This window comes from Triturus cristatus, chromosome 1_2 (genome assembly GCF_964204655.1).
Source record: "Triturus cristatus chromosome 1_2, aTriCri1.1, whole genome shotgun sequence".
NCBI lineage: Eukaryota > Metazoa > Chordata > Amphibia > Caudata > Salamandridae > Triturus > Triturus cristatus.
In genome coordinates, this window is record NC_140580.1 from 278,801,914 (window position 1) to 278,828,624 (window position 26,711).

General features: G+C 44.9%; 1 protein-coding gene across 3 annotated transcripts in view; it reads left to right on the forward strand.

Annotated features, from left to right (window-relative positions):
- Positions 1 to 750: 750 nt before the first annotated feature.
- Positions 751 to 26,711, forward strand: part of LOC146867159 (uncharacterized) — a 316,562-nt gene continuing 290,601 nt past the window's right edge. For all 3 annotated transcript variants that reach the window (XM_085603705.1, XM_085603703.1, XM_085603706.1), the window contains exon 1: positions 751 to 910. In XM_085603705.1, coding sequence (XP_085459831.1) covers positions 776 to 910 — 135 coding nt within the window. In that variant the 5' untranslated portion in view covers positions 751 to 775. The remainder of the gene's footprint in view (positions 911 to 26,711) is intronic.

Genomic DNA, 26,711 nt, shown 5'->3' on the forward strand with positions numbered 1-26,711 from the left:
TACTCAGTGCTACAGAAATATACCACACATTTCACTCAGTACCACATAAATACAAGACACATTATTGCACTCAACTCAATGCAACATAAATACACTCCACATAATAGCACTCAGTACCACCTAATGACATAACACATATTTACACACTAATCAATGCAAAATAAAAACACCCCATATACCACTCATTGCAACATAATTACACGACACATATTTACACTCTACTCAATGCAACATAAATACACTCCACATAATAACACTGTGCCACATAATTATACACCACATACTTACACTATAATCATGGCTAACATAGATACACTCCACAAAAAACAACTCAGTACAACATAGTTAAACGCCACATATTTACACTCTACGACATGCAACATAAAAGCACTCCACATAATAACACTTAGTGCCAACTGTAACTAATAAATAAATAGAAAACATTTTTAATGTTTAGATCTTTTTTTAATCAGGTTGTTCAGTTGTATCTAATGTTTTCTTCCTTGTATAAATGTAACAAAACTATTAACACTTTTTAACATAAAGCACAGCAGCCACAATGCTCTACAACATAGCCAAACATTCAGGCTAAACACATAATGTCCAGAAAGCGAGACCTATTGGCTATGCCAATGCTTGTATTGCTTTGAGACAATCTTAGTCATACAGCACTCTGCTGCCCTCGTGTGGCGATAGCTCTGTGATTAGTTTGTTGCTAATAGTTACCAAAAAATAACAAACAGAAGGAATAGAAGCACGAAACAGAGAAGGCATAATGCCAGGAATTAAACGGAAAATAAAGAAAAAGAAGATAAGTAAAAAAACATCGAATTCAGAGAGGGGAAAAGATGCAGTTCCTGATCCCATTAAGCCACTATATGTTCCTCCACCGCCAATTCTTGGACAAAAGGTAAGAGTGAAACATCCACGTGATAGGTGCCTGTAAACCTAAAAAAACTTCGTGTAGGCTATTTGTAAAATAAAATCGTTTCTGTTCACATAAATCACTTTTTTATGATTTGAAAACTACTTTTAAAGATGTTAATTTACCGATCATCTTATTAAGCTTTATTTTAGTGTAAACAAACAAAAGATGAAAACATAATTTTTGCAGCACAAGTCATCCGAAAATTGAAATTTTAAGCAAAACATGATAGCTCTTTATCTCCTTACGCAGCATCGTCCAATATAATCGCCATAAGTGACAACAACATCAAAAATGTTTGCTTCGCGAGAATTAATTCCTCTAGAGAGATGTACAGTTTCACATATCATTTTCTATTTAAAAAGAATGCGCACAGTATGCGAAAATACAATTAATGTTAAATCAAGACAATTCTGCATGGCCACCTTCCCTTCCCTACAGATCGCCTTCAATAGTTTTACTACAGCCATGATTCAACAAGGAGAGGAACAAGAAAGGAATTTCTCTCTCTCATCCAGCAATGACTATAACAGTGATAGATTCAACAATTGTAGGATAGCTTAAAAAACATTATTGGACCCATGCGATAACTAAAATGCAAATAGCAAACTCAAATCTGAAAACAAGTTTAAGTCCGCCCCACCATCGTCAACAATGTGTCAAAGGCATCCATTGATAATAGCAGTACCACTGTATGCCTTGCATTTTACTCACCCATTTTAAATATGTTGGGAGAATGGCACACATTAAATTAGCTGCTATGGACCTGGACACGAACGTTGCTATTAAGACTAGCTTCTGTGTTCTGGCAGACGTGGTATCTTGTGCATCAAATTGCAGCGATAGGGCCATTTTTGGGATCTGGACCAATTTCAAGTGATATTTCTCTGCTGATGAATTGAAAAATAGATCTGAAATAGTGCTATAGATTCAGTCAAACCTAAAGCATACGCAACCAAGTCTCCAATCCGGTGAGCTGGGAAACTATGGCATCTTGATGGAATACAATTATTAAATCTGTGCAATATTCCTGAAGTGTATTACTTTGATTACTTATTGACAATTCCATTATTTTGAGTCCATTCTTCCTCTCTCTGCTCCTAATTAAGGGGGTCATTACGATGGCGGACGGACTTCTGTCCGTCTGCCATCGTCCCAGGGATGGGGACCACCCGCCTATAAGGCCACGGTCCCACACATGAAATTACGTTGCGACCGCCACAACGGCGGTCGCATCTGCTATATTTAAACTGCGGTGGGTGCTGCTAGCTGCAGATCCCGCCACAATGCTAAAAAGGACCCTTTGACACTTCCCTGCACTACGTGGCAGGCACCATGCGGTGCATGCCACATGGTGCAGGAAAATGTAGGGGAGCACAATAGGTGCCGTCCAGTGCCCCAGGTACAGGGATTAAGGGGGGTTCTCTACGGGCCCCCACAGTCCATCCCCACCAGCCTTTCGATGGCGAGTGGGCTGCCATGGAAAGGCTGGTGGGCATCCTGCATCCTAATCAGGCAGGGCGGTGCCTGCTAGGCACACCACCATTCTGGGGATGCGGGGCAGTCCGACAGTCAATCGGAATGATTGCTACTGTCAGACTCGTGGCTGTCGGGCTTTCTGCTCGCCAGCCTCCACCCGCCATCACAATCTGGCGGGCGGGAAATGGCATCAAGATGGCGGTGAACCCGCCACCGACAGGCTGTCGGTGGCGGCTTCACTGCTATCGTAATCAGGCCCTAAATGAGGTGGATATGCCTCCCACATTCAGTATAACAAGCTGCGCACAATCACAAAAACACCTCTTAGCCCTCCCTTACATTGCAATCAGAGTATGACAGAATCACTCTCCCTCCCCAGGACAAGCTGGCATGTAGCCAAGATTGGCAGCTCCCTCTTTTCCCTCAAATTGGCCAGACTGGCTGACCAACCTGCGGGAGGGCGGTGGGATTAAGGACTGAAGAGAAGAAGGATGGAACATAAAAGCCTTTATAAATGCCCCCTAAATTCTTAAAACAGCCTTAATGCATTAATGGAACGCCTTCTGGATAAAAGAAACAATATCGACTCTCTCCATAGTAGAGGATCAAAATTTAAGGTCGATTGCCTCCTAGAATCCAGTACCGCTGCAGCTAATGCTTGTGACAATCCCTTTATCTGCCAACCAACACATTCAAATTCCATACCACTAAGTGAAGATGAACTAGAGACCCCCGAGGCAACAAAGGGATCACCAAGGGAGAAGAAGTCATGGACAAAATCCATTTTTGAGAAATCTTGTTCACGGTCTGAAGGGAAACCAGAAAAAGTGGAGTCAGGAGAGGAGCAATCATAATTACTGAGGTACCCTCGCTCCATATTCCATTTAACACCTTTAAAACCTGAGACATTGAAGTTGGTAGGAGTGAATTCTTTTGGTCTGCAAATAAATTACTACTGACACCCCCACATCTGACTTATGACTGAAAACAACTTAGGATGTAGATGATAATCCTGAGAGGAAGGAAAGCGTATGCTTAGTTGGTCTCAATGATAAACACTTCTTTCTATTAGAAAATGGCTCCTGAGATGCTCAACAGGGATACCGAAAATAGTTTCCCCTGTCAGTTTATGAAAGATTTGACAGTCATTTTGTTTGTTTGAACAGGAACCTCCTTCCTTTAGATGGAGAAAGCAATTCCCAGCTCTCTCTATCTGGAAAAGAGTCTCTTTCCACAACAGACCATCTCCCCTGTAGTCTAGAGTCTGATCTTCAATCAATGGTCCCCATCCAACACTACTGGAATCTTTCACTGTTATAGTAATCGCTGGATGAGAGAGAGAAATTCCTTTCTAAAGATGCAAAGGCTCCAGCCACCAACTATCTCCTGATGTAATGACCCATCTTTATCGTCAGATTGTAGTCTAAGACTCTTCCTTCCAAGAGGCTAGGATTTGATTCACTAGTGAAATCTAGCACCAGGGATGAATGACCGACTAGCTACCATAACCTCCAAGGCCTGTAGCTCTGACATTAGTGATGGAGCCCTCTGTGTCATGGTGGACATCAGATGTGGTGATCTTTTGCATTCTGTAAAACCACTATGCCTCCCTCCATGAGAAATCCAGTTGGTATAAATGCTATCTCCTTTGTGTGCTCTATATAACATTTTTCACAGTTTATGAGGAACCCATGATCCAGTAACTCACTGATTTCAAGTCCAGAAACAATCTGAAACTTTTTTAAGCCTTCTCTACAAGAAATATAATTGAGACTTATCTTGTATTTTGTATTATAGTATTTGTCGAGCATTTAGTACCCTATGTGGGGTGATGAATCACTTGTCCACACCAGTAGCATGTTGCACTAAGTGGCTGGAAGAGTGTTGTCTTTGCCTTGAGCTTATATGGGAAGGGTTTCTATGCCATGTGTGATGACCACTAGGGTGCGATTATAGTGAGTTTTGCTGGCAGCTCTAACTAGCTCTACAGGTCCCATGTGTTGATAGTTTATGTTGTATGTCCTTGATCCGATTTCCCGTCCTGGCTCTGGAAGGAGGTCATCCACTCTTTGAACTTTTTGATCTACAAGAGGTAACAGGTGTCAGTAAAGGGTGAGGGAGGAGACAACTTCTGCTTAGACAGAAATTGTTACAGCCCTTCTTTATGTGATTGTCAGTATGAGATGGCATTTGAAGAGATTTATCAAGATGGATTGTGTTATTGGCATCCTTTGTGTAGTTATAGGATGTCAGTGTTCAAAGTATATATCTATTTAGGACATGCAGGGTGGACTATGGTAAAGTCCTTCTTTGACCATCAATTTGAGGCAGATCTCTTTGGCCTCTGCAGGGCTGTCTGGAATTGAGTGACTTTTTCAGTGTGCTGCAATAGCATAGCCTATACTTGTGCCACACAGTGCCAGTAAGGTTTCAGAGGTCCTGTCTTGCATTATATGCTTGTCCCAGAAATGTATGTTTATCATTCCGTCACAGAAAGGTACATATATCACTCTATCACAGGCCTTGACTTTTGGAACAGACTCCTGGTGTAATCATTGGACCTGAAATGAACGTATTTCCCTCCAACCACCCATTTATCTGGTGCCAGAACTTTGTTTTCTTCACTCCAAAACATTGTCGATCATAATTGCGAGTTCTTTTTATTGCATAGATCCAATCAGTCCTTGGAAGATTAAGATCAACTCATTTTTCACAATTCAGATGTCTAGCCAACAACATTACATAAAATATCAGCAGATGGAGGCAAAATGGTTGCTGTGTGAGAGCGCGGTGTGCCGGCTCCTCTCCCTGATCCATGTCAGCATCAGCTGGCTGCGGGTGTTTGGAGGCAGAGCCTGTGTAGAAGAAACGGGATGCGGACAAAATTACGAATGTTGACTCTTGGGGGAGTTCCATGCAGGATAACTGCTGTGGTTCTGTTGTTTGCTGGAGTCACGACGAAGATAGACTTCGACAAGGAGATTTTGGAGTCTGTCGGAAAGTGCTTTCACCGGACAAAGCAGATTAGAGGAATCAGCTTCCCCGCTGGCAGGAGCATTGTGATGGCACCAAAATCCTCCCAAGCAACTTGTGAGAAGGGGCATGCAGCTGCAAGTGGGACTTGAACGGCTGTGGGGTGCCAGAAACCAGACCAAACCCAGGAGCAAATTAGTAGCGTGGCAGGTAGGCGGTCTGATTCTTGCCTTACTAACCATTTGTCCGAGCACCTGGGGGGAGTGTGTAAAAAGATCCTGATGGACCGTGTAGGTGATACAGTGAAGAAACCAGCATTACCAGGGTTGGTATCAACCAGCGAAGTTCAACTCGGAGCAAGCTAGAAGGCCCCTTGTGGAACAGCGGCTTAATTTCAAAAGCAGGCAGGTGCAGAATACCCAGGAACCCATCAGTTTGGCTACTTCAAATATTCAAAGTCAAGAGAAATACCTGGCCAAGTCATGTGTGATCTTCAGGGGAATCAACTTGCAATACAGACATCGGTAAGCGCCAAAAAAGCTCAATCTATCTCCTCTCAAGTTATTGGTGGCCACGAAGAGTTGGTTGTGTGTAGGGCATTAGACATCACGCATGAGGGTGGCAATAAATTCTACTCTCTTACGGAAGGCTCAGAAACGGCTGGATCTAACTTTAGCTCGAGTGAAGATGGGCTTGATGTATTTCTTTTGAACACTAATTCTTCTCTCACACCTGAATCTACTCTTAAGAGACAGAAATTTTCTAAGAGTCTGAAAGGAAAGCTGGGCCAATCAATTAGTAAAGAAATACAGGCATCTGCAGCAGACTTAAAATGGTATTACTCGGATACTAAAATGACCCATCAGAAAGAAAAATCAGGTCAACCTAAAATAATAAATTATCTCCAGTTGGGAGGAGAGAGTAGTGGCCCTTCACTTGAGACAATTTCTGAATCGATAAAAGAGCATCAGGCGGAGACTTAGGCCATGGGCAGAAGAGCGAGATATGCAACAAAACAACTTCAAGGGGCCATTAAAAATATCGATAAATCCTGCATGAAGATAGGGGAGAAACTAAATGTTAGCGAAGAGAGAACAGCAATTGTTGAAACAGATGTCGGGGCACTGAAGGTGCAGGCTGATTCACAAGCAGAGCAGCTGACTAATATAATGTGGAAAATCGAGGATTTTGAAAACCATCAAAGACAGAATAATTTGCACTTCCTTGGGATCAAGGAAAGGGTGGAAGGCGGGGACATCAGGTCATTTATGGTGGATCTCCTTAAAAGTGCATTTCCAGAACTCACGGCATGGAACAGGGCGCTTTAAGTTCAGAGGGTGCATAGATTCCCTATAATGCGGTACAATAAAGATCTCCACAACGAAAAAATGTTTTCATTGAACTCCTGCACTTCAAAAGGTGCTATTCGTAGAATGGGATGATACATCCCAAAAGGCTTGATACATCTGGCCCTAAGTTCTCTCCTAGGGATACGCCCTTTTTGATCTTCATTTATCAGTTTTTCAACTATCCCATTAACCTACTGGCCATAATTCCAGTGAAGACCACATAGACAATATTTAATAACGAGACTGGCTGATAAGATTCACACTTATTTGGATTCTTATTTGGTTTCATGATAGCCTCTATGGTGGCTTCTTTCCAGGGGGATAGCGGAGTTCAACCCCTAATTAAGATGCTGTTAAACAGTTCTTTTTTATACAGGGGTTACTTTAATGATTATGGACTCTTATAATTTCCATCCCAGGAGGCCATCAGGGCTGCAGCTTTCCCTCTTTTCATTTTAGAGATTGGGGGTTTTATTTCTTCTTCTGCTATTTCCTGGTATAGACTTTTCCTTATCATGTGGTTCAAAACATGTATAATTGAGTGAATCCAGCAAGGCATTAACTGCTTGGCAATTTGGCACAAGCTGTTCATTATAGAATGCTTGAGGTATTTAATGAAAAGCTGTCCTGAATTTTACACTTCTTGGAGAAACAGGCGGATCATCTGAAGAGTTCTCAGTGGACGTGCTGTTATAGTGAGTTTCCTGTCTTCTAACTTTCCATGCAATAATTACCACACTTCTCTGCATATTCAATGTTTCTAAGACTTCTGATTACTCATTTGTCGTGAGTTCTTTGGTTGTTTAATGTTCTACATTCCAATTTGTAATTCAGGTTTAATCTCATCATAATTGGATGCTTGTGCGTTTGATATTTGTGTTTCTAACCTGTTCATCTGCAACAGTAATGTTCTTTCCTCGGCCCTTTCTAGTTATGTATGTTTGATGGCCCACTTAGAAACAATGCCTCTTATGTATGCTTTATAAGCATTGCAAACTATATTTTGCAGGCAAATATTCAGACTCATATAAAAAAAGAAATGAGTGTTATATTCTAATTCCTGAACAAGAGATGATTGACTAGGCAGTCTCCTTTCCATAGTCCACTATCGATGTTAATTCTTGCTATCTAGTTCTAAACTTACAGAGGTATGGTAGTAAAGAAGCACTTTTGGTCAAGAAACCAGAAGTCAATCTGAAAATTACGGTGATATTTTATTTTTACTATGGAAAGAGTATAACCTCTGAGGACCTGCTCTCCCTCTTCATATATGCACAAGACCTACATCATCTGTTATATTTTTCAAACAACTAGACATCTTGGGTGAATTACAATGTGGACGGTAAGTGGAGCCTTCAAGTGTATTGGTCATCAGGATATCACAATCACCTCCCCTTAGAATTGCCATTATGTAGTTAGGGATGGAAACAAAAATCTTATTTAACTAGGCTGGCTCATATAAGTTAGTACCATAGTGTCCCACACAGGTATACTGATATTTTTCTATCTGTACCTATGCTATAATCCATCTGCCATTTTTATCTACTATGAAGTGTATAACTTGTACGTTTGCTTTGTTCCTAATCAATAGGTCCACACACTTATTACAGCCAACCTGAGAAGTACATAGCATCGTCTCAACCCATGTCTGTTTTATAACTTGTTTATGAGTTCATGCTCAGCCTTGTGTCTCTCACTCCATATCTCCTCAGGTACACTACTATGGTTCTCTGACTTTTTCGTAGTTCAAAACTCATTCAGATTCCAGAAGAATAATTTTATAAATCTTTTTACCCATATTGCCCTATTTTTAAAACCCAACTTTCTACCCACCCAGTGCTACCCCTTCCAGAGGGAACCCTCCATAACTCTATTGGCTTCTCTTTAGCCGTTTGAGTGCCCCCCATTTGCGGTCCAATGTCGAGACTAATAGCTCAATCATCTTCTAATGTGTGCCTACATGAGTATGTTTTAAGAATCCATGTTCTATGTACCTTATTAATTTCATGAAAGTTGGGAACGAGGTCCGTGCAACTGGTAGTTACTAACAATACTAACATTAGCAATTAATAATTTTGGACCAGATGTACAAAATTCCTATTTTTCATTTCCTAAATAGCAATTCCGAAATGCAAAATGGTATGTACAAAATTTGCGTTCCAAAATGCAAAATGGTATGTACAAAATTTGCGATTTCCTGACAGCGATCCCTACAGAGTAGGAATCTCTATTAGGAAATCACATATATATATATTGCATTCCCACTTATGGGCCAAATAGGAAATGTTCTGCATTCCCTAAAATGCAATTTCCTAGTAGGAAATCGCAATTTAGGAAATCCAAGCCCAAGGGTACCTCTGGGCTTAAGGCCCCCCCTAAATGCCCAATTCACATTTAGGAAATGCTTTGTACATGCGCTTTAGGCATCGCAAATAGGTAAACCCTATCGCGAACTTTTTTTGGCCTTTGTACATATGAAAAGGCTGTTTTGCATTTGTTAACGGGCCAAAATTGCAATTCGGTCCGTTAAGAAATGCAAAAAGCTTTTGTACATCTGGCACTTAGGTACCTTCCGCTGCCTCTGGGCCATTCAGTGTTGTAATGTAATTTATTTCCTAGTCTCTCTATGTGTCAATGCATCCTCTAATGCAGATGTGCGCATTTCTAAGTCATCCCCTTTTCCTTTTACATATTTGGCATGTATTAAGGAATCTAGATTGGCTGTTTTCTGTGGTCATTTTCTGATATAGCAAATCTATATCTGATGTCCCCTCTGATATTCTTCAACGTTTTCTTTTCCATGCTGGAGCCAGTTAATTGCAGCGTATCCACCCTTTCAGCATAGGGGACACCCTTTCATCAGCCACCGGGGGTACTCTGAGGTCAGGGGCCAGGACTACAAGCCCCAGCAGCACCGCGGCTATCCTTTGCCGCCGTCACGCCGGCAGCAGTGCGAGTGTCAGGAGGCGCATTCAAAAACACTCCAGGGCTCCCGCAGCACGGTACACCCTTTCAGCAGCCACCGGGGGTACTCTGAGGTCAGGGGCCAGGACTACAAGCCCCAGCAGCACCGCGGCCATCCTTTGCCGCCAACGTCACGCCGGCACCAGCGAGTGCTAGGAGGCGCATTTAAAAACACTTCAGGGCAGTGGCGGTGCGTCTATTGGGGCATTGCCCCACTAATGCCACATGGCCACCTTCTTGAAGTTAACAAGGAAGAATGTCACATTCTTCCTTCTTAACTTCACCGTCCTGACTTGAAATCGGGCCGGCCAGAGTCAGTCAGGACGCGTCGCTGAAGGGGGCGGGGCAGCACTGTAGGGTTGGGTTTGTTACTTTGTTCCTTGTTTGACTGACAGCAGCAGGGCAGGCCCAGTGCGCATGTTCGGGTTTGGGCTGGTCATTTTTCTGACCAGCCCGAACATGCGCACTAGTACTAGCCTGCAGTACCCTTGCATTAGAAGAGCGAGCGAGGGCGAGGGTTTCTACTGGCCAGTGGCCGCAGCACCCGGTCTCCTATGGGCGGGGACAGTCCCTGCTCAAGCCAATCCTGGCGCTGCTGGAGCAGCATCTGGATTGGCTGAGAGGGGTTGCCGTTGCCACCAGCCACTCACGAACAAGGGGCCAACGCGGACCCCGGCCCAGGCCAGGAGCACACAGCAGTTTTCAATGTTTTTTTTTACTTTCTTTTTGAACCCCCACCCGTCCCCCACTCCGAGCCCGCCTGTGCTTTGATGGGCAAGTGCAAGGCCGTTCACAGCTTTGTGTGTCCTCTACAAGCCATTTTGTACTCCGCTGTCTGCTTACCTTGTAATCAGACTGGAGAAGCAGCAGCTCAAAATGGATGATGTATTCTGTTTTTTAAACATAGAAACGAGTATGTCGCATAGTTATGCCTTGTTTGCTGTCTAACATTTTGTCTGGAAGGCTTTGCTGGATGGCAGCTGCACTACTGGTGATGTAGCTATAGAACGCACATTCACAAGGGCTTTCTTGGGATGTATGTCGTTACAACGCACACTTTTACAACGCATGCACTTACAACGCATTTTTTACAACGCACAATCCATTACAATGCATGACATTACAACGCAGGACACTACAACGCATTTTTAAAAACTACCTTTACAACGCATTTCCATTACAACGCATACTACCTTTACAACGCATACCATTACAACGCATAATATTAAATTGCATTTAAGGTAAGTATTAGATAGTATAGGGGTAAAAATTACTATTCTAACTCCAGGGGGTGCAACAGTAGGGTAAGTGTTGGATAGTATAGGGTTAAAAATTACTATTCTAACTCCAGGGGGTGCAACAGTAGGGTAAATGTTGGATAGTATAGGGGTAAAAATTACTATTCTAACTCCAGGGGGTGCGACAGTAGGGAAAGTGTTGGATAGTATAGGGGTAAAAATTACTATTCTAACTCCAGGGGGTGCAACAGTAGGGTAAGTGTTGGATAGTATAGGGGTAAAAATTACTATTCTAACTCCAGGGGGTGCAACAGTAGGGTAAGTGTTGGATAGTATAGGGGTAAAAATTACTATTCCAACTCCAGGGGGTGCAACAGTAGGGTAAGTGTTGGATAGTATAGGGGTAAAAATTACTATTCTAACTCCAGGGGGTTCAACAGTAGAGTAAGTGTTGGATAGTATAGGGGTAAAAATTTACTATTCTAACTCCAGGGGGTGCAACAGTAGGGTAAGTGTTGGATAGTATAGGGGTAAAAATTACTATTCTAACTCCAGGGGGTGCAACAGTAGGGTAAGTGTTGGATAGTATAGGGGTAAAAATTACTATTCTAACTCCAGGGGGTGCAACAGTAGAGTAAGTGTTGGATAGTATAGGGGTAAAAATTACTATTCTAACTCCAGGGGGTGCAACAGTAGGGTAAGTGTTGGATAGTATAGGGGTAAAAATTACTATATTATGCGTTGTAATGGTAGTATGCGTTGTAATGGAATGCGTTGTAAAGGTAGTTTTTAAAAATGCGTTGTAGTGTCATGCGTTGTAATGTCATGCGTTGTAATGGACTGTGCGTTGTAAAAAATGCGTTGTAAGTGTAGTGCGTTGTAAAAGTTGCGTTGTAAAGGTTGTTCCCCCTTTCTTGGCGCTATTGACAATTAATCTGGTTATTGATATCCATCGCTCATTCTATCGATCTGAAAACTGAATGTCCCCACCTTCATTGGGCAGTATGAGCTCAGAGTCAAACAGTGATCCTTACGGTGGGTGCATGTAGTCCGCTGAACCACCAGAATCAGTTGATCTGGAAAGGCAGCAATTACATGGGGGGATGCAAAGCATTGTGAAGATCTCAAGGGGAGGGGGTGCAGTGGTTAAAGAATGCTGCTTTGACTACATTGCAATGTTCACCTGAGTGATAAGACAGCTTGTTGTCGAAACTGACCCCCGTTGCCACGTTAGAGAAAATGTGCGCTGGTGCACAAAGGCAGTGCAAACTCATCATACTCGCCATTTGCTGCAAACAGATGTCGATCTAGTTCATTTATCGTTTTTATACTTGTGAAAAATGTTTTTTTAAACCAAGGGATTGTGAATCTCTATATTAGACAAGAATTACTTATAATTCATTTTTAAATGCATGCTAGAATGCTAAATGAACAATCTTTTGTAATGGAAACATAGAGCAAACTGTTTTGCACTTTATTTTGCACCTCTTATTAGATAACATAACAGAATAGTGTGTAATTGGATTGTGTCATTACCTGTTATGCCGGCAGTAAAAGTGATTTAAATTGGATTTGTCCAGTTGATTTAAGAGCAGTGCAAAGTTTCAGTAATATAGCACCTAGTGTGATTGAGAGAGGGACGCTCGTGCTGTATGGGCAATTGAAGAGCATCAGGGCGGGTAGCCGGACTCAGGTGGTAAATCAGTGATGTTTGAGACAATTGGACTAAGCTGGTTAGACGTCATGAATCGTAGAACAGGTCACAAGCAGCCTGTGGCCTGATGACATATCTCCGGACCCTCTAAGATCCTGGTTAGTAGCAGGCAGCATGCCATCTCTGTCGGTAAAGTAGCGTAAAGTGTGGCTGATGAACCTGTGTGAGTGGCAACATACCATGTTCAGTGTCACTGAAGATCTTGCACAGTAGGCTTCCATTTGATTTTAGGCATTGTGTTAAAAAAAAGCCCTTATTTTGGGTCAGGTAGCCGGAACCATTGCTCTACTGCTGCAGTCTCCTCCCAGGCAACTTAAAAGCATGTGCTGCCAGAGCCCTGGCTCCTAAATCTCACAGCACCAGTCCCAAGCTACATTCCACGTCCTTAGTAGTGGAAGAGGGGAGGAAAAAAAGTGTGAACACTTGGAGGAGAGAGAAATATATGGAAAGAGTGACGGGGAGATACAGAGGGAAAAGAAAAGACAAACCACAAAGAAAGGAGAAAGGGGCCGACTAGAGTGAGGAAGCAGAGAGAGTAAGCAAGAGAAAGACAGGTAAATAATGGGAGGCGGAGAAAGAGAGAGAAAGAATGAAAGAGGAAGAGAGGGGAGAGACAGAAGTGATAAAGAGAAAGAATAGAAGATGAAGATAGAGCAGGAGAGAGGAGCATAAAGAAAGAAAGAGACGGAAAGAAAGAGGAGAGTTAGAAGGATAGGGGAAGAGCGAAGAAGAGTCAGGGGAGGAGAGAGAGACCAAGTGCTGCGATTTCTGTAATAGACACAAGATGATGGACGGAGTGCTGAAACTTTTCAAATGCTCACCCCTAGTCAAGACATCTGGGTTTAATCCATTGTTCTTTTGCTCACCATGCCACCCAAGTTTGGACACAGTCATATGCATATCAGTCTTGACCCTGCACTTCATAGGAACAGTCCAGCACAAACTACCAGTTTGCTATGTTTGCCCTAAATGGGACGGGTATGCCCAGACGTGGGTCCCGTGTTCACTACCCCCACCAGATACAACCTAGCCTGGCTGATGAGGGATGATACCCCGAAACTGGTTCTAGGGTGCATGTTTCAGGTCCAGGGAAGACCGGGGCTGGCAGTTCGGGCTGGACTGTTCCCATGGGGAACAGCGTCAAGACTGATTTGCAAATGGCTGGGTCTAACCTGGAATGGCATGGCATGCAAAAAAAATGGATTTAACCGAGATCTGTGACTGGAGGTGAATGTTTGATTTGTTCAGCATGAAGACTGAAGGTGGGGAGCTGGTTTCTGGCGTGTTAAACATGTAATACTCCCCTGTGTTTGGTTTCCAATTCCCTGGGCGAGGCAGGTATGCCCATTAAACATGTGGGTGCTGCTGAGCTCATGTCCTGGGCTGAGAAGCTTATGTTCAAGGCTATTTTTCAGCACCTTGATCCTTTTTCATGTTTTTCATGTTTCCATATTGCCTCTTGGAGTCTTGGTACAGCACTGTGGCTAATATAAAAAATGCTTCCTTTGATATTACTCAGCAATGCATTATATCTCGAAGCTCTGTGGTTATACTGAATAAGCAGCTGCCTATGTTATATGACTTCTCTTTATTAATGTAATAACTGCACTTTCACAATTGCTTTATTAACCTTCTTGCTTTCTCAAATTTGCATGAAAATGCACCATTTGTCCACTCTTTTTCAAAATGTTCTCGTGGGGAAACCCCCCCCCCCGAACCCTCCTTAGGTTGTTCGGGGTCACTCGCTCGCTGCGGTGCAGTATGACAATTTTACGCCCCACCACTTTCATTTTTTTATTTTTTTTATTCACATCCAGAGTAGATATTTTCACAAAATTACAAGTATAATGCATGATTTCATAATAAGAAAATTAACAAAAAGAATATATGCAGTCTTATACATTTGATTCACGACATTTCGAAGGGTCCAGAGAAATAAGCACCCCTTATATAACAATAGTAAAAATTATCATATCATAAATTCATTCAGGTGTATATCATAAAAGCAGGCAGCGAAGTACGATACTCATGTAAAATACCCGTTTTGGTCTTATTATACATCTTACCATTATTCAGCCCCCCCAGCCTCCCCACTCCACTCTGCAATGCAAGCCCATATTTTTATCCCTCGACTTCTAGCTTTCCTCCCTCTGCATGCATAAAGGGCTGCCTCCTGTTTCCAGATTCCCAAAAGTCTAGCTAACCACATCTGAAAAGTGGGTGGCTCCCTGTCCTTCCATCGAGCTGCTAGCATTATTCTATAAGTGGCTGTGCCTAAAAAGAGGCAGTATTCTTGTTCCTTATTGCATCTCAGAGAGCTGTCATACCCCAAGACAAATAGCGTAGCAGTCAGTTCGAAATTGCTACCAAATAAGGATTTACAACAGCCCAGGATCCCAGATTTTAAAAGTGTCAATTCATCACAATCATAGAACATATGTGTCAGTGTGGCCGGACCCACCTCACACCTAGGACACCTATCGTCGTCCCTTTTCCCCCATGTGAAAAGCTTCCCCGGTTAAAATACAGGTTAAATATGGTCTTATATAATTGTGCTTTTAGATTGGAAGCTAAAAAGATTTCCGCAGATAACTCCAGGCTCCTATAAATGTCTACATCTGGATTATTCAGTTTCACTGCCCACGATGTCTCGTTCTTCTCTAAATCATCCGGCATTACTGCCAATAAGAGTTTGTACAAGCTCCCAATTCTACAAGACTATGGGCCATATGTATGAAAACCCCCTTTAGCGATTCTCAATTTGCGATTTTTAGCGAATCGCAAGTTGAGAATCGCAAAACGGGATGTATATAAAAAATCGCAATTAAATAGCGATTCCGTAAAAATCGCTATTTAATTGCGAGATGTGAAATAGCGATTCCTTATCATAAGAAATTGCAAAATTGCGATTTTCGCAAATTAGAGAATCGGAAACTCAGGTGCAGCATGATGACATCACAACCAGGAAGTGTGACTACCCATGCTGCACCTGAGTTTCTGAAGCACAGTGGAGGTGAGGGAACTTTGCTGTGCAAGAACCAATGGCAGACACTGGAGACATGACCAGCCATGACAAACAACAGCAGGGGGAAACAGGCAGGAAGAGGAAACATAAGTTCTCAGAACCTGAATTGGAGGTCCTGATACAGGAGATGGTGACAAGCCACAAACTGCTCTTTGGGAAGAAGTCCCTGCGGGTACCGGAGACACGCAAGTGCCGGATCTGGTCGGACATCCAGCGCAAAGTGAATGCAGTAGGTGTCACCCACAGGAGCGTGGAAGAACTAAGAAAGCGCTGGTATGACATGCGCCAGCGCTCCAAGGAGAAGGTGGCTGCCAGGTTGGAGCAAGCTAAGAAGACTGGTGCTGGGCCCTCCACCGCCACTGACTCCACACCACTTGAGAAACTGGTTGAGGGGACCCTGCTACCAGAGAGTGTGATGGGCGTGTCCGACCTGGACAGCTCCAACCCCCCGGCACCAAGACAAGGTAAGAAGCATGTCATTCCCCCCTGATACCTCCCAACTACCCCCACACACCCAGTAGCGACCCACGGGCAGAATAAAACAAAAACTCCAGTGCAGGTACCCAAGCACAAACAGCAATGCAATATGGGAGATGTAGTCACATGCACATTACAGTGGTGCATTTACACCCAGCCAGTCCCTACCAGCATATGCACATCAGGAAAGCCCAAATACAGACAGACAGTACCCATGTAAATCCAAACAGTGAAATTTAATGCATGGCAAGTGCTAGCCTGGACAGAAAATGTATGTATGCATTTATGCCCACAGCGCCATCAGCAACACAGGAACTAGCCAGGGGAGGAGAGGACAAATCACAACACCCAGAAGCACCAGGGCAAGAGGAGGAGACAGAGGAGGAGGACAGCCCAGTAATCCCTCCACAACGCCGCAGGCGTACTGTAGTGCCACCACTGCCCCCATTGGAGGATGAAGGCCAGGCCACAGATGGCGATGGAGAACCAGTCCCAGCACAGCCTGAGCCACGACAGTGTGCTGATCCGATCCCGCCAGTTCCAACAAGGCGCAGGGCACATCCATCCACCAGTGGAGCAGCCCCAAGAGAGGACACAGTCTTCGGCGGGCTGGAGGGCCAAATGTAGGCGGTACAGCGCCTGCAGGCAAAAAATATACGCTCGTTACAGAGGGAGGTCAGGGCTGGTTTCATGGGCATGATGGGTGCCCTGGAGGCACTCTGTGTGGAACTGAGGGAAGATGGTGTTGCTAGGCACAGGGAGATGCAGCGCCTAGACACGTACACATGGGCAGTTAACCGGCTGGCCTCAGCAACAAATGTGCTGTCAAGGTGCAGCGTATGCATGCAGCGTGAGGTGGTACACAACAGCCAGGACGTGGCAAGGGCCCTGGTTCAGATAACATCTGCTGTGGATGAGCTGCGGGCAGCTCGCACTACAGGACCAGGAGTCCTCACTCCAACCGATGAGGACGCTCAATCAGGCAGGAGCAGCATCACCCCCCCAACCCCCCCCCCCCAGGAGAGGCGCCATAGTGGGCGTCACAGCAGGCCTACTGGGACATGTGAGGAGGGCACTGTGCACCCCCTGCCAGGGGCTCCGGCACAACAGCGCCGTACTTGAGGTGCACTAGGATTGGACCATGAGTTGGGTGCCACAACACAGTTCACATGGACACTTGCTCCGGATTGTGCAAACGCACTGTGATGATAACATGTGCCGTGAATTTCATTATACATTGTGGGGAACACTGACTGTGTTCCGTAATTTTTCCTGACGTTAAGGAAATAAAACACTGCCTCCCAAATTAGATTTAGCATTGTGTCATATTTTCTTACCTAGAAATAGTGGCATGTAATCTCATCTCGCCTCTGGCGCCCAGCAGCTGCACCAACAACACCAGTTGGCATGCGTCCTGGCGCTGGCCCCTCATCATCGGATGAATCCGAGTCACTGAGCTCGACTGGGGTGCCTTTCCTGGTGGCGATGTTGTGCAGCATAGCACATGCTACCACTATCTTGCAACAGGTCTGGGGGCTGTATTGTAGTGCTCCTCCACTCTTATGTAGGCATCTGAACCTGCTCTTGAGTATCCCAAAGGTCTGCCCAATGGTACTTCTGGTAGCTATGTGGGCACTGTTGTACCTCCGCTCCCCAGCGTTGGCAGGATTCAGGTAGGGAGTCAGAATGAAGTCACGGACCGCATACGCACTGTCACCTGTGGGGTGGGAGGGATATGGTTAAACACTATCCTGACAATGCTATCCTTTACTTGTGTGTCCTTTGTACAAATGCATTTACCAAGTAGGTATCCCTCACCAAACTCCCCACTTGCGAGTCAACGGTGTGTCCCACTGTGGTGGAAGATGAATGCGTTGTGCGTGCTGCCTGGGTATTTTGCGAATATGTCGGTGATGATGTGCTTGGCATTACACACCACCTGTATGTTCAGGGAATGGTAGCATTTACGATTCCTGAACACATACTCGTTCTGTGAATGGGGGGATATTGCGACATGTGACCCATCTATGCATCCAATGACGTGGGGAAATTGGGCTATTTGATAGAACTCCTGCTTGGTCTGGTCTAGTGCCTGTGGTGTGTTGGGGAAGTGGATGTGGTGATGCAGCCTCTGGAGCATAGCATCAAGGAACGCGTGTAAAAAGCGCGACAATGCACTCTGTGAGACTCCTCCTGCTGATGCCATCACCCCCTGGAAGCTACCTGATGCCAAGAGAAGCAGTGAGCACAGGACCTGGATGTGGGTGGGGATGGTGTGTGTCCTGTGTGTGCGGTGTTCAAGTATAGGTTTGAGCTCCTCAATTAAATCAAGGATGCTCTCTTCATACAGCCTGTAGTTCGTATGGGTCTCCTCCGCAGTGCGCTGGAACAGGGTTATGCGCGCACGAAAGATCCTCTCCTGACGTCTCCTCCTCTGTGCAGCAGCTCTGATTCGCAGCCTCCTGGCTATCACATACAGCTCAGCCATTGTGAAGAAATCTGTTGCATTGTGGGCCTCCTTAAATAGTTTGGACCTGGGTACCACCTGCTCAGACTTGGTGGTAATTGCGATTCTCTAATTTGCGAATATGATGAAATCGCAATTTGCGAGTTTTTCATACATTTCATTGCGATTACCAAAATTGCGATTTTTCCTATTGCGAAATTCGCTAGGAGCTAATCGCAAGTTTGGTAATTGCAAGACAATTCGCAGACTTTCTGTGTGATTAATCGCTATTTTGGCGATTCCTTATATTTGCGATGCGAGAATGTCTCATACATCGCGTTTAGCAAAACTTTTGTCGCAAACGCTTTTTTTTGCGATTCGCAGCGTTTGCGAGTAAAATTTGGCTTCATACATATGGCCCTTAGTTCTAATCTGATCCATCAAAGGAATCCTCTCGATTATCGCCCTGGGTCTATATGCCATAAGAATGCTCTTAACCTGTATAAATTTAAAAAACTGATTAGGGAGTATCCCAAACTCCTGATGTAATTTTAAAAATTGCGGCTGCTGTTTTCCGCCAAAAAATTCTCCAATGGTGGTTATACCTTTATTCTCCCACTCCTGCCCCATAATATCATAGGCGGCATCCTTTGGGAAGAGGGACCCATGCCATAGGGGGGTATATTGTGTGACTCTAGGAATTTCCATTAATTTTGATATCTGTTTCCAAATCCGCCATGCACTCTTTATGATTTTAAACCGAACTTTCTTATAATAACTGTGCTCCAATTGTTTTAATAGAAGCCCCGAGGCTTTCTCTCCTACTGCTAATTCAAATATTGTTGGAATTTTTTCCCTCACACTTCTTCCATCATTTCTATCTATCTCCTATAAGAAGGATATTTGGTGTAACAAAGCGGCCCAATAGTATAATGTAATGTTTGGGATTGCCAACCCCCGCGATCTTGTGTCAATGTCAGCAATTTCATAGACCTCCTTACCTTCCCATACTGCCACACAAAATTAGAGAACATAGAATTGATGTTTTTAAGTATAAGATCATCCAAAGCAAGTGGGATTGACCTAAACAGGTATAAAAACTTCGGCAGGATATTCATTTTCAGAAATTTCCCCTCCCAATAATTGACAAGTGGAGCCCACTGACCCTCTTTAAATCTATAGCTATGGTTTTAACTAGCGGGTCAAAGTTTGCTTTGACTATATTGTCCACTTTCGCCATAATACGCACCCCTAGATAAACTGCTGACTCTGCTCGTCTTGCGTCTTCGAAATCCACGTTCTCTGTACAGACAACAATAGTTTTCTCCCTATTCAGGGTATATCCTGATAAGATACCAAACCTCTCCGTAATGATAGTAATTTCATCAAGGGCCTCTTTGGGATATGATGTTAAAATTGCCACATCGTCGGCATAAGCTAATATTTTGGTCTGATGCCCCTTCGTACATATAGGTTTGATTTTGACTGACTGCAACTACTTCTCCAGCAGTGGGATGATGTATAGAGCAAATAAAATGGGTGAGCAGGGGCACCCCTGCCGTGTTCCCCTAAATATTGAGACCTCCCCTGACTCTCTGCCCATTACTTGTATCCGAGCTTTTGGATCACGATACATCGCTCTAATTGCTCTTATAAATCCCTGACCAAACCCCTTTAACTCCAAGACCCCCCACACAAATTCCCATGTTACACGATCGAATGCCTTCTCGGCGTCCAGAAGGATCATGGCCATCTGGCCCCCCTGTCTCAGACACAATATCAAATAATGAAATTGCTCTTCGGATATGGTCAGTTGTTTGTCTCCCTGGTATAAAACCATGTTGCCACGGGGAGACCAGGTGGCCAATGACCCTTCCTAACCAAGTAGCCAAGATCTTAGAATATATTTTGATATCCGTATTGATTAAGGAAATTGGTCTATATGACCCTGGGTTGTCTGGAGGTTACCCCTTTTTTTTGAAAGATGACAATACTAGTCTCTTTCCATGACTCCGGAATGTTCCCGCTATATTGAATACCTTTAAACAGATCTAATAAAAGAGGTATTATTGTCATGCCCAGGACTTTATATAGTTCAAGAGGTGGCCTTTCCTGAAGCCAGGCTCTGTACTGCAAATTGAGTCTCATCTTTTGAAATCTCTAATTCCAGTTCTTCTTTTAAATCTACATTTAAGACATCTCCCAGCTCCCCTGTTGTCACTATCTGACTAATATCATTGAATGTGACACTTTCCTCCCTACCGCCTTCTTCAGAGTACAGGACTTGATAATAATCTTGAAAAGTTTTAACTATGTCTTCCGGATCCGTATATTCCACTCCCCCACTGTTTATAGCTGAGATTTGATTCTGTACTGACTTTTGCCTAGTGCGAAGAGCTAGTCTTTTCCCGACTGATTCTCCGCTTTCATATAAGTTGTTACGCTGTGACTGAAACTCCTCTGCTGACTTTTGTGCCAGCCATCCATTAATCTCTGCCTTAAGGGTCAAGATTTGCAGCTGGCTTTGTGTTGTCTCCTTTCCCTGCCTAATTAACAGTGAGTGCTCGTCCTCTGCTACTTTCAATCTATGCATCAGCATCTGATTTTTCTCCCTGCGTATCGCCCGTATTTTGGCAGCATAGCTAATAATTTCTCCCCTCAAACCTGCCTTAAACGCATCCCAAACAACTATTCTAGAAGTGCTGTACCTGTTGATATCAAAGTAATCAGTTGTCCATTTCCTAATATGCTCAATATATTCCCTATTAACTAATAACTTCTTATCGAAAGTCCATTTTCCCCTTTTATTTATACAGCCCGGAACTTCCGTCCCCAGAACTAACGGATTATGATCCGATATGACCTTAGGTAGGATTGGTATACTAGCTTTATTGAGGAGATCTATTGAGCAAAAGAAATAGTCAATCCTAATGTACTTCCTATGTGGCAATGAGTAATATGTGCTACCTGGATTATGAGATGTATTTTTGACCTGCCACATATCCACTAATCCGTGGCTCTTTAAAAGCGATGTGACTGCCCTATATACCCTTGGTTTCCGCCCTTGGTAGTTCCCTTGACTGTTAGTACCAGGTTGTGGATCTAGGGCGACATTCAAATCCCCACATAGGATTAGGGGTGTAGGCCACACTGCCAGTTCTACCTCGAGATCCTCGAAGATCTGGGGATCGTCATAATTTGAGCCATAGATTGCGCATATAGTGAAACCCAGCCCTAGTTCAACTATAGCCCACCTCCCAAGTTTATCAGCTGCTTTGCGCTTTGCTTGGCCCAGTGAAGATTTAGCCAAAATGTCTACCCCTCGGATATTCGAGGTTTGAGCTGTAGATACCACTAAGTTATAGCCCTGGATCGTCATCAGATGTCTCTTATCCCAGGGGAGATGGGTCTCTTTCAAACAAATGATATCAAATGAGTTTAGCTTACCAACTCCCCCAATTTACCCCTTTTGGTTACATCATTACGTCCTGCCACATTTATTGAGCAAACATTTATTCTCCCCATCTTAATTCAATTTTAACACTTCCAACATCTCCTTGCACTCATAATAATCCTCTTGTCTCAAGCATTTTCTGCAACATTTTCCCATTTAAACAAGTCATTTTCTGCATTGTATATATGTCTTTTAATTGACTATATTTTCCATCTTCTTCTCTGGATGTGTTTTTTTCATGTTTTACCCCCACCCCCCTCCACCCCCCCTGCTCCACCCCCCCAGTCCCTCCGAGAGACACTCAGACATGTGTCTGAGTGTGATGAGTGCGTCGCACCTACCCAAGAGCCCGTGAACAAACCATAACTTTTTGTAGTGTATGCTGTGTAGCTACTATAACCAACCAGCCTCCCTTCAGTACCTTGAATGCACTACCTTCAAAGGAAGGAAAAAGAAAGAAAAAAAAAATTAACCCCAAAGAAAGGAAAAGGAGGAAGGAAGGTACCCCTGAAAACCTAAAGCTAAACCTAAAGCTAAAGAAGGCATCGATTTTCTATATTCGATCTTTTTCAACCCTCCTTACTCTATTAAGCTGTCCAGGTATTCCTTAGCTTTTATCTCGGACATAAAAAAAATTGTTTGCCCATTCCAAATAACCTTAAGCTTGGCAGGGTTGTTCAAGAAGGCCTGGGCTTTTTTATCTTGGAATGGTTTAATCATCGGCCTCAGTCTCCACCGTCTTTCGACGGTGGTGTGGCAGAAGTCAGGGCGAGCAAAATAAAAGACCCCATCCTTAGTGCATTGGGCCTCAGGTCTTGCCTTTTCAAATACTGCTTGTCGTAGTAGAAAACTGCCGAAGTAAACCAGTATAGCTTGTGGCAATGTCCCTGCTCTTACTGGTTGCTTTTGCACAAAGGGTACCCTATGCGCACGCTGGATCTCTAGTGACCAATTCCAGTCCGTGAGCTCCGTGAGCGAATCTTTAAACAAATCAACGACATACCTGCAGGCATGCCCCCCTCCTCCCCCTCAGGAACACTCAGAACGCGTAGATTGTTCCGCCGTTGGCGGTTTTCATGTTCTTCCAGTTTCCACTGGATATCGACTATCTGTGCCTCCTGTGGTTTAGCCATTTCTTGGGTACCTTGCCAGATCTGTCTCTGTGGTACAAATTCTTGATTCCAGATCCGTCACCCGCTCCCCAAATGTACTACATGCATTGGACAGCTTCTGCACCACCCCCTGCACTTTCCTCATTGCCGCCTGAGCCTTGCGCCCATCCTGTTGGGTCTCCTCGCGGTGAGCGGATATTGCCTGCAAGATAGTCTCTAATGTTGGCGCGGTAGTCTCTCCTCCCTTCTCTGCCATTTCTACGTTTACTGGAGTGCCCGTAAGATGGACCGAGGGGGTATGATCCCAAATAATATCTCTCTCCCGTGTTTTCCTTCTCCTCTGGATAGTCCCGGGCTTCCCACCCTCTGAGAGCTCTAACTCTATGTCACTTGCGTCTGGATTGCTGCTATCCGTAACTTCATCTGACCATTCTCCCCCATCAGAGACAGAGAAAAAATCCAGCTACTTTTCAGAATCCTTCTCAGGTCTCTTTACCCCACTTAAGCCTTCCTCCTCTGTCTCTGCCTCTACTTGCAATACCTGCGCTACTGACTGGGGTAGCGCTTCAGTAGCAGCAGTGTCATATTTATCAGCATTGTTAGCTCTCTAAATGGTGTTATTTTCTGCGGTACTATCCTCGATGGGGAGAGCCCCTGTCTCCACATCACTCAGTCTCACATCGGCTCCCTCCCCTCCTCTTCTTGCTGGGGGTGCATGCTCGTTTCCCAAATCAGGCTCAGAGCCCCCTCTGAATACCTGTAAGTCCGGTACCTCCTTTAGAGTCTTCACCCCTTTGATCTCTGACATCCCTGCTGCCTTGCTGCCATTGCCTCTCAAGAGTTCCACTACTGTAGGGCCGGCCGGTCTTGCCTTTCCCCCTCCCCTCCTTTTCTCCGATAGTGAGCCGATTCCTGTACCGGATCCTATGCCAGCACCTTCCCCTCTGTGCATGCGCGCCGGTGAGGCAGCCGAGTAATCTGTCTCCACATTGGCCGTACTTGCCGTGGCAGGGGTCTTCAGGGCGAGTCTCGCCTTTGCCTTCGCCGATGCTGCCGCTGATTTTGGGGCCATCTCCGCTATCCCCGCACTCCCCGCAAGCACTCTGGGCCCAGGGTCTGCCGCGAGCTCCTCCAACGCTGCCTCTGCCAGTGCCAATGCCAAATCCGCCGCCGGGCAGAGAGCCTTCTCCTCTCCGGCATTACCAACACGTTGAGCCGGGATCACCGATGCTGCTATACGTAGCGGGGACACCAGAGGCAGCTTCCTTAAGTTTTGGCAGTACCTGAGTAGCGTCAGCCCGATACAAGCCGCCACCAACTGCACATACCGCCCCTGTGGAGTCTGCGGAGTCTGCGGAGTCAGAGAAACACAGGTAAGCTCCGTTTGCATGACTCCGTTCTTATGCCTTACATCTTAATGTCTATGACGAACTGCATCTCATAGCATACACCTAATCCACCATCGGGCTCCGGGTGCAGTGCGAGCTACGGCCTCAGTCGGCTGCCATCTTGCCTCTCACCATAAGCAGTACCGCAAGGTTTCAACAGCAGTTGAGTGCATACAGGAAGCGCCCCACCACTTTCAAATGTCACCAGCCACCACTGCTTCAGGGCTCCCGCAGCACGGGACACACTTTCAGCAGCCACCGGGGGTACTCTGAGGTCAGGGGCCATGACTACAAGCCCCAGGAGCACTGCGGCTGTCCTTTGACGCCAACGTCACGCCGGCAGCAGCGCGAGTGCCAGGAGGCGCATTTAAAAACACGTCAGGGCTCCCGCAGCGCGGGACGCGCGTGGGCGTGCCTGGGCGAAGCCCGGACCACGGGCGGGCCCATCATCGCCAGGAAGAGGCAGGGCAGGGCCACCCCCTTTTCATCTAACTGAGGGTCCTTGTCCCCGCTGCAACAGCCTGATAATACCCAGAAAAGGTACTGTGATAGTTGCTTTCTTACCTCCGGAGACTTTGAACTCAGTGTGACTTTCCCTTTAAGCATTATTGCACCCTGATCACTGCCCGAACCTATATTTTACTGGTGTTTTGAATTATTGACTCTGGCAATTGTTTGGGGTTGGTTTGTTAAAGAGATATGCTTATATTATTTTTTAAACCTTTATTGAAATATGGGAAAATGTAAAACTATGGAGGGCACTGTGGCGTGTTCCTATACTAGCAGTGGGTCTGGTAAGGGGAAAAAGGCTTGGAATGCTCAGAAACACGCTGCTGGCAACTGCGTCATTGATAGAATTGAAACCCTCATTAGTGAGTGCGAAGATATATTAGCATCTGATCCACCAGCACCACACATCAATGATGAAGCCTCATCCACACACACCAGCCCGCCACGCACACCAAAAAATCCCACAATGTTTCAGAAGCACCTCAGCAAGGGAAACCTTGACCATAGCACACGCTTAATAGACGCCCAAGCCAAAGGGCAGGCAGAAGGACAGGGCGAGGTTACCAACTACTCCGATTGCCCCACTAGCGCTGTAGAGCTTGCAAATATTCAAATATATTTGCACCACTGGCCACGTACGAGACTAACAATACCAACATTGATATAAGCTAAGCTCCCCGACTGACAAGTACAACACAACCAAAAGGTAGTGAAGCTCAAAAGACACTCGTTCCGCATGATAACGCTCAGCCTATCAATGCCCTGAGGCGCGAGATAGCAAATATGAGGCACATGATTGAAGAGCTTACTGCTCTAGTTAAAACACTATTACCAACGATACCACCTTGTCATCAGCACATAACCCAGCCACTTATTTACAACCAAAAAAGCTGCCCCAACTCGAAAGGGAAAAACTAAGTGGCATTGCTAGTTCTGGCTTATCACTCTCCATAAAATTGAATGTTGAGCAACATAATAGGGCAAAGATCATTTCACCTAAAGACTCTGGTATTCCAAAGGCTCATGTAACAGAAGATGGCCATAATCATGTTGCCCCAAGGGCCTGGTGAGAGTAAACAAGCTCCAGCCGCACACCAATGGGAAAGAACATCTTGGCTAAATCATCCCAGCAGTCACATTACCCCCAGGCAGCTCCCTTGTCACATGGCCCAAAAATTAATATGACTAATGTCCTTCAGCTTAGTCCTAAGAATGCTTGCCAAAAAAGCTATGATTCCCTAAAAAACAAAGTTATACACTGGATTCGCCACTTCAGAGGCTGTCGCTCGGTGATACGTAAGGACATTATTTGCATCCGAAGATGCTCACTTCCCGTGCAGACATGTGATTACATTGAACTCACACTCGCTACCACCGATTTGGCAGAGAATCTTCTTACTTTAGAATATCGCACTTGCCCCCCAACGACCTCCTCCATACAGTTTAGGTGTTCATTAACCCATATAGGGGGTGGGACTGATGACACTCCGGTTCAAGGGACATCTTTAGAAGCAGTCGACTGACTAAAGACAGCTCACTACCCAATCACTGACCCAAGCACTACCCTTCTGTGCCCCACGCGCAACCTTCAAACCCCCCCACCGCCCCCTGACGAACAAGAGCTAGCAATAGATATCACCAGGGACAGTGTTTCAAA